The sequence below is a fragment of the Schistocerca americana genome, chromosome 6 (assembly GCF_021461395.2).
Source record: "Schistocerca americana isolate TAMUIC-IGC-003095 chromosome 6, iqSchAmer2.1, whole genome shotgun sequence".
In the NCBI taxonomy this organism is placed as follows: Eukaryota; Metazoa; Arthropoda; class Insecta; order Orthoptera; family Acrididae; genus Schistocerca; species Schistocerca americana.
Window position 1 is genome coordinate 602,104,665 of NC_060124.1, and position 8,484 is coordinate 602,113,148.

Here is an 8,484-nt window from a genome sequence, read left to right on the forward strand (position 1 = left end):
TGGTGCAGTCGCCAGGCCCAGCTGGTGCAGTCGCCAGGCCCAGCTGGTGCAGTTGCCAGGCCCAGCTGGTGCAGTCGCCAGGCCCAGCTGGTGCAGTCGCCAGGCCCAGCTGGTGCAGTCGCCAGGCCCAGCTGGTGCAGTCGCCAGGCCCAGCTGGTGCAGTCGCCAGGCCCAGCTGGTGCAGTCGCCAGGCCCAGCTGGTGCAGTCGCCAGGCCCTTCTGGTGTGGTCCGAGGCAGTCGTGAGGCAGTGGGGTCGGCCAGGCCCATCAGGTGCGATCAGTGGCGGTCGTGAGGCAGTAGGTTCGGCCAGGCCCATCAGGTGCGGTCAGTGGCGGTCGTGAGGCAGTAGGGTCGGCCAGGCCCATCAAGTGAGGTCGTGGGGCAGTGCGGTCGGCCGGGCACATCTGTTGATGTCGTGAGGCAGGGCTGTCGTCCAGGCTTATTAGCTGACTACGTGTGGCAGTGCATTCATCAAGCCCCTTCAGGTATGGTCTTGATGCAGTGCTGATGTTCAGGACCATCTGGTGGTGTTGTGTTGCCATGCTCTCATCGTGATCCTTCAGGTGCAATAGACCTTCCCCATTATGTGCAATAGACAAGGCCCATCATGTGGAATTACCAGGAGCATCAGGTGAATTCGGTCAGGCCCATCAAATGTGGTTATGTAGTATTGATGTCGCCTATCGGATGCGGTCGTCTTACAGAGCGCTCTTCCTTTCCCGTCATATTTAATCATGAGGCTAAGCAATTGGTCAGGCCGATCACACGTGGTATTGATGCGATTTGTTCAGCCCAGCACATCCATCACTGTAGTTAAACACTACAGATGGCCATGCCCTTTAGGTGAGTTTGTGGGGCAGTGCAATTGGGCATCGGCACATCACAAAGCGGAGCAGTCGGCGAGGACCAACATGTTCGGTCATGATGCGGGAGTGTCCGCCATGTCCATTATGTGTGATTGTGCGGTGGTTTGGTTGGCTAAGTCCATTTTCTCGGCTCTTGAGGTGGTGCAGCAATGCCATTACATGGGAAATTGAGGAAGTGGTGCCTTGCAGTCAGCCAGCAGCTTGGGTTGCGGTCGTGAGGCAGTGCTGTCAGCCAGGCCAATCAGATGTGATCATCAGGCAGTGCGGACAGCCAGGCCCATCAAGTGCAGTCATGAGGCAGTGCAGATGGCCAGGCACATCCGGTGCAGTCATGAGGACGTGGGGTCAGCCAGACCCATCAGGTGAGACAGTGGGTTCGGCCGGACCCATCAGGTGAGGCAGTGGGTTCGGTCCGACCCATTAGGTGAGGCAGTGGGGTCAGACATGCACATCAGGTGCGTTCAGCCAGGCCCATCAGGTGCGTTTGGCCAGGCCCATCAGGTGCGGTCATGAGGCAGTGCAGACCTCCAGGCCCATCAGGTGCAGTCGTGAGGCAGTGCAGTGTGCCAGGCCCATCAGGTGCGGTCATGAGGCAGTGCTGTCAGCCAGGCCCATCAGGTGTGTTCATGAGGCAATGCTGTTGGCCAGGCCCATGAGGTGCGGTCATGAGGCAGTGCTGTCGGCCAGGCCCATTATTTGCAGTCATGGGGCAGTGCTGTCGGCCAGGCCCATTAGGTGGGGTTGGTCAGCCCCATCAGGTGCGGTCGGCCAGGCCCATCAGGTGCAGTCATGAGGCAGTGTGTCGGCCAGTCCCATCCTGTGAGGTTGTGAGGCAGTGTGTCAGCCAGGCCCATCAGGTGCGGTCTTGAGGCAGTGCGGTCACCCAGGCGCATCAGGTGCAGTCATGAGGAAGTATGGTCGCCAGACCCATCAGGTGCAGTCATGAGGAAGTATGGTCGCCAGACCCATCAGGTGCGGTTGTGAGGAAGTGCGGTTGGCCGGGCCTATCAGGTACGGTCGTGAGTCTGTGCGACCAGCCCGGCTCATCACTTGCGGTCGTGAGGCAGTGCTGTCGGCCAGGCCCATCAAGTGAGGTCGTGAGGCAGTGTGTTCAGCAAGGCCCATTATGAGCTGTCATGAGGAAGTGCAGTTGTCCAGGTCCATCTGGTGCTGTTGTGAGGCCGTGCTGTTGGCCCAGTCTATCAGGTGCCCTAAGCCAGGCCCTACAGGTGCAATAGTCCAGGTATGGCAGGTGTGCTTGTGAGGTAGAGATGTCGCCCATCAGGTGCAGTCATCATACAGAGCTGCCTTCCTACACCGTCATACGCGTTCGTGAGGCTAAGCGTCCGGTCAGACCCATCACGTGTGTTTTCGAGGCAATTTGTTCAGCCCAGCCCATCTGACAGGGTAGTTTAACACTACAGATGGCCATGCACTTAAGGTGTGTTTGTGAGGCAGTGTAATTTTCCAACGTCATTAGTTCAAGTAACGAAGCAGAGCAGTCGGCTTGGACCATTATGTTCGGTCATGATGTGGCAGGCTCCGCCATGTCTATCAGGTGCGGATGTGACACGGTTTGGTTGGCTAGGCCCATTTTTCAGTTCATGAGGTACTGCAGCAATGCGATCATCTATTATCATTAGGTGGGAATGTGAGGAAGTGCTGCCTTTCAGTCAGCCAGGGCCATCTGCTGCGCTTGTGAAGCACAGTGGACAGTCATTCCCATCAGTATCAGGCGTGTAGCAGTGTGGTCAGCCATTCCCATTTGGCATGAGTGTGAAGCAGTCTGATGAGCCTGGCACATCATATAGAGTCTTGAGGCTAAGCTTTTGGCCATGCTCAATACCTAGTTAGTGACGTAGAGCAGTCGGCCTAGGAAATGAAGTGTGGTCTCGAAACGAAAAGGGCCAGCCATGCATATGAGGGGTGGTCGTGAAACTGTGAGGTAGGCCAGGCTTATCAGTTGCAGTACTGTGGCACCATGGCCCGCAGGTAGTGTGTTCACCTAGGCCTTTCAGGTGCGGTTGTGAGGCAGTGTGGTCACCTAGGCCCTTCAGGAGGTGTTGTGAGGCAGTGTGGCCACTTAGGACCTTAAGGTGCGGTCGTGAGGAAGTGTGGTCACCTAGAAATTTAGGTGCGGTCGGCCAATCTCACTGGGTGTGGCAGTGAAGCACTTCGTTCAGGCCAGGCCCATTAAGTGAAGCGACGATGCACTGTGGTCGGGCCAGGCCCATCAAGTGTGGTGGCGAGGCACTTAGGTCGGGCCAGGCCCATCAAGTGTGGTGGCGAGGCACTTAGGTCGGGCCAGGCCCATCAGGTGCTGTTGGGAGGCAGCGAAGTCCGCCAGGCCCATCAGGAGCAGCTATGAGGCAGTGCAGTCCGCAAGGCCCATCAGGAGCAGTCATGATGCAGTGCAGTCCGCAAGGCCCATCAGGAGCAGTCATGACGCAGTGCAGTCTGCAAGGCCCATCAGGAGCAGTCATGAGGCAGTGCAGTCCGCAAGGCCCATCAGGTGTGGTTGTGAAGCCGTGCAGTCCGCCAGGCCAATCAGGTGTGGTCGTGACGCAGGTGTCGTCGTGATGCAGGTGTCGTTGTGCGGCAGGTGTGTCGGCCAGGCCCATTAGGTGAGGTCGTGAGGCAGTGTGTTCATCAAGGCCCTTCAGGTACAGTCATCATGCGGTGCTGATGTCCAACGCAATCTGGAGCTGTTGTGAGGCTGTGCTGTCAGCACAGTCCATCACGTGCCATGGACCAGGCCCATCAGGTGAGATAGACCAGGCACATCAGGTGTGGTTGTGTGGCAGAGATGTCGCCCATCATGTGCAGTCGTCATACGGAGCGATCTTCCTTTCCCATCATAAGAGATCGTGAGGCTTAGCAACCGGTCAGCCCCATCACGTGCGGTTTTGAGGTGGTCTGTTCAGCCCAGCATAGTTTAACACTACAGATGGCCATGCCCTTTAGGAATCACCCATCGCCATTAATTCAGGTCTGGAAGCAGAGCAGTTGGCAAGGACCATCACATTCAATCGTGATGCGGCAGGGTCTGCCATGTCTACCAGGTGGGGTTCTGAGGCAGTTTGTTTGGCTAGGCCCATCATCTAGTAGCATGAGGTGGAAATGTGAGGAAGTGCTTCCTGGCAGTCAGCCAGAACCATATTATGGGCTCGTGAAGCACAGTAGACAGTCATTCCAAACTGTAGCTAGCGTGAATCAGTGTGGTTAGCTATTCCCATTTGGCATGAGTGTGAAGTAGTGCGATGAGCCGGTCACTTCAGGTACAGTCTTGAGGCAGAGCTTTGGCCAGGCTCAATAGCTCGGTAGGGACATAGAGCGGTCAGCCAGGGAAACGAAGGTTGGTCTCGAAACAAAAGGGCCAGCCATGCATATGAGGTGTGGTCGTGAAGCTGTGAGGTAGGCCAGGCTCATCACATGCAGTCCGGACGCAGTGCGAGCCTAAGATAGTGTGGTCACCTAGGCCCTTCAGGAGCGGTTGTGAGGCAGTGTGGTCAGCTAGGCCCTACAGGAGTGGTTGTGAGGCAGTGTGGTCACGTAGGCCCTTCAGGAGTGGTTATCAGACAGTGTGGTCACCTAGGCAATTATGGTGGAGTCGTGAGCCAGTGTAGTCACCTAGGCCATTAAGGTGGAGTCGTGAGCCTGTATGGGTACCTAGGCCTGTAGAATAAGACCGTGAGCCTGTGTGGTGAACTAGGCCCTTAAGGTGCGGTCGGCCAGGCTGACGGGGCGCAGTGGAGAGGCATTGCGTTCGGCCAGGCACATCAGGTACAGCAACGAGGCACTGCAGTCGGACCAGGCCCTTCAGGTGCGGCGTCGAGGCACTAGGGTCGGGCAAGGCCCATCATGTGCGGCAGTGAGGCAGTGCGGTCAGGCCAGGCCCTTCTGGTGCAGCGGTGAAGCACCGCTGTCGGCCAGGCCCATCAGGTGTGGCGGCGAGGCACTGCGGTCGGAGAAGCCAATCAGGAACGGGGGCAAGGCACTGCGGTCGGAGAGGCCAATCAGGAACGAGGGCGAGGCACTGTGGTCGGCCAGGCACATCAAGCACGGATACGAGGCAATGTGGTAGGTGAGGCACAGCAGTTCCCGCACGGAGGCGATACGGTCAGGAACGCACATCAGGTGCGGCGGCGAGGCACTGCGGTCGGCAAGGCACATCAGGTGCTCCGGCGAGAACGTCCGTCTGGGCCATGCAATCAGGTGCTGCGGCGAGGCTATGTGGTTGACCAAACCCATGAGACGCGGCGGCGAGGCACTGCTGTCAGCCAGGACTATCAGGTGCGCCTGAGAGGCAATGCGGTTAGGCCAGGCCCATCACATGCGCTGATGGTGCACTGTGGTCAGGCCATGCCCATCAGGTACAGTCGGGCCAGGCCCATTGGTTGCGGTCGGGCCAGGCCCATTGGTTGCGGTCAGGCCAGGCCCATCGGTTGCAGCTGCAAGGCACTGCGGTCGGGCCAGGACCATCAGATGAGGCGCCGAAGCACTGCAGTCAGGCCAGACCCATCAGGTGCGGCGGTGAGGCTCTGTGGTCAGGCCAGGCCCATCAGGTTTGGCAGCGAGGCAATGCAGTCGGCGTGGCTCATCAGGTGCGGCGGCGAGGCTCTGTAGTCAGGCCAGGCCATCAGGTGCGGCAGCGAGGCACTGCGGTCAGCAAGGCCCATCAGGTGCGGTGGCGAGGCTCTGCGGTCGGCCAGGCGCAACATTAGCGGCTGCAAGACACTACGGTGGGGACTGGACAATCTGGTGCGGCGGCAGAACACTGCGATCGGGCCAGGATCATCAAGTGCGGTGGTAAGGGACTGCGGTTGGGCCAGGCCCAACAGGTGGGCCGGTGAAGCACTGAGGTCTTGGAGGGCCAACAGATGCGGCTGCGTGGGAATCTGGTCAGCATAGCCCACGAGGTGCAGGGCAAGGCACTGCGGTCGGCCAGGCCCATGAGGTGCGGCGGCGAGGCACTGCAGTCCTCCAGGCCCATGAGGAGTGGCGGTGAGACTCTGCGGTCGGCCAGGCCCATCAGGTGTGACAGTGAGGCACTGCGGGCGTGCCAGGACCATCAGGTGCGGCGGCGAGGCACTTCGGGTGGTCCAGGCCCATCAGGTGCGGCGGCAAGGCACTGTGGTCGGGCGAGGCCCATCAGGTGCGGCGGCGAGGCGCTGTGGTTGGGCCAGGACTATCAGGTGTGGCAGGGAGCCACTACTGTCCTACTGTCGGGCCAGGCCCAACAGGTGCGCCGGTGAGGCACTGTGGTCGGGCCAGGCCCATCAGGTGTGGCGGCGAGGCACTATGGTCGGGCCAGGCGTATAAGGTGCGGCAGCGAGGCACTGTGGGTGGGCCAGTCCCTTCAGGTGCGGCAGCGAGGCACTGCGGTCAGCCAGATCCAACAGGTGAGCGCGCGAGGCACTGCTTTATGCTAGGCCCAACAGGTGTGCCGTCAAGGCACTGCGGTCGGCCAGGTGCATCGGGAGCAACTGCGAGTCACTGCAGTCGGCCAGGCGCATGCGGTGCGGTGGTGAGGCACTGCAGACGGCCAGGCGCATGCGGTGCGGCGGTGAGGCACTGCAGACGGCCAGGCGCATGAGGGGCAGCGGCTATGCACTGCGGTCGACCGAGCCCATGAGGTACGGCGGCGAAGCACTCCGGTCAGCCATGCCCATGAGGTGCGGCGGCGAAGCACTGCTGTCAGCCGAGCCCATGAGGTGCGGCGGCGAAGCACTGCGGTCAGCCGAGCCCATGAGGTGCGGCGGCGAAGCACGGCGGTCTGCCGAGACCATGAGGAGCGGCGGCGAAGCACTGCGGTCAGCCGAGCCCATGAGGAGCGGCGGCGAAGCACTGCGGTCAGCCGAGCCCATGAGGAGTGGCAGCGAAACACTGCGGTCAGCCGAGCCCATGAGGAGCGGCGGCGAAACACTGCGGTCAGCCGAGCCCATGAGCTTCGGCGGCGGAGCACTGCTGTCAGCCGAGCCCTTGAGGTTCGGCGGCGGAGCACTGCGGTCAGCCGAGCCCATGAGGTTCGGCGGCGAGGCACTGCGGTCGGCCGGGCCCATGAGGTGCGGCGGCGAGGCACTGCGGTCAGCGAGGCCTATTAGGTGTTGTAACGATCTAATGCGGTCGGCCAGGCGGATGAGGTGCGGCGGCGGGGCACTGCAGTCTGCTAGCCCCATGAGGTGCGGCGGTAAAGCATTGCGGTCGGCCGGTCCCATGAGGTGCGGCGGCGATACACTGCGGTCGGCCGGGCCCATAAATTGCGGCGGCGAGGCACAGCGGTCGGCAGGGCCCATAAGGTGCGGCGGCGAGGCACTGCGGTCGGCCAGGCCCATAAGGTGCGGCGGCGAGGCACTGCGGTCGGCCAGGCCCATAAGGTGTGGCGGCGAGGCACTGCGGTCGGCCGGGCCCATAAGGTGCGGCGGCGAGGCACTGCGGTCGGCCGGGCCCATAAGGTGCGGCGGCGAGGCACTGCGGTCGGCCGGGCCCATAAGGTGCGGCGGCGAGGCACTGCGGTCGGCCGGGCCCATAAGGTGCGGCGGCGAGGCACTGCGGTCGGCCGGGCCCATAAGGTGCGGCGGCGAGGCACTGCGGTCGGCCGGGCCCATAAGGTGCGGCGGCGAGGCACTGCGGTCGGCCGGGCCCATAAGGTGCGGCGGCGAGGCACTGCGGTCGGCCGGGCCCATAAGGTGCGGCGGCGAGGCACTGCGGTCGGCCGGGCCCATAAGGTGTGGCGGCGAGGCACTGCGGTCGGCCGGGCCCATAAGGTGCGGCGGCGAGGCACTGCGGTCGGCCGGGCCCATAAGGTGCGGCGGCGAGGCACTGCGGTCGGCCGGGCCCATAAGGTGCGGCGGCGAGGCACTGCGGTCGGCCGGGCCCATAAGGTGCGGCGGCGAGGCACTGCGGTCGGCCGGGCCCATAAGGTGTGGCGGCGAGGCACTGCGGTCGGCCGGGCCCATAAGGTGCGGCGGCGAGGCACTGCGGTCGGCCGGGCCCATAAGGTGCGGCGGCGAGGCACTGCGGTCGGCCGGGCCCATAAGGTGCGGCGGCGAGGCACTGCGGTCGGCCGGGCCCATAAGGTGCGGCGGCGAGGCACTGCGGTCGGCCGGGCCCGTAAGGTGCGGCGGCGAGGCACTGCGGTCGGCCGGGCCCATAAGGTGCGGCGGCGAGGCACTGCGGTCGGCCGGGCCCATAAGGTGCGGTGGCGAGGCACTGCGGTCGGCCGGGCCCATAAGGTGCGGCGGCGAGGCACTGCGGTCGGCCGGGCCCATAATGTGCGGCGGCGAGGCACTGCGGTCGGCCGGGCCCATAAGGTGCGGCGGCGAGGCACTGCGGTCGGCCGGGCCCATAAGGTGCGGCGGCGAGGCACTGCGGTCGGCCGGGCCCATAAGGTGTGGCGGCGAGGCACTGCGGTCGGCCGGGCCCATAAGGTGCGGCGGCGAGGCACTGCGGTCGGCCAGGCCAATCAGGTGCGCGGCAAGGCACTGCGGTCGGCCAGGCCAATCAGGTGCGGCGGCGAGGCACTGCGGTCGGCCAGGCCAATCAGGTGCGGCGGCGAGGCACTGCGGTCGGCCAGGCCAATCAGGTGCGGCGGCAAGGCACTGCGGTCGGCCAGGC

The 8,484-nt window shown here is 63.1% G+C and overlaps 1 protein-coding gene across 1 annotated transcript; it reads right to left on the reverse strand.

Moving 5' to 3' along the window:
• Positions 1 to 3,161: 3,161 nt before the first annotated feature.
• LOC124620335 (male-specific sperm protein Mst84Db-like) lies at positions 3,162 to 3,488 on the reverse strand. Its single transcript, XM_047147010.1, has one exon. It carries the CDS (start codon positions 3,486 to 3,488, stop codon positions 3,162 to 3,164), a length of 327 nt encoding a protein of 108 aa, XP_047002966.1.
• Positions 3,489 to 8,484: the final 4,996 nt, after the last annotated feature.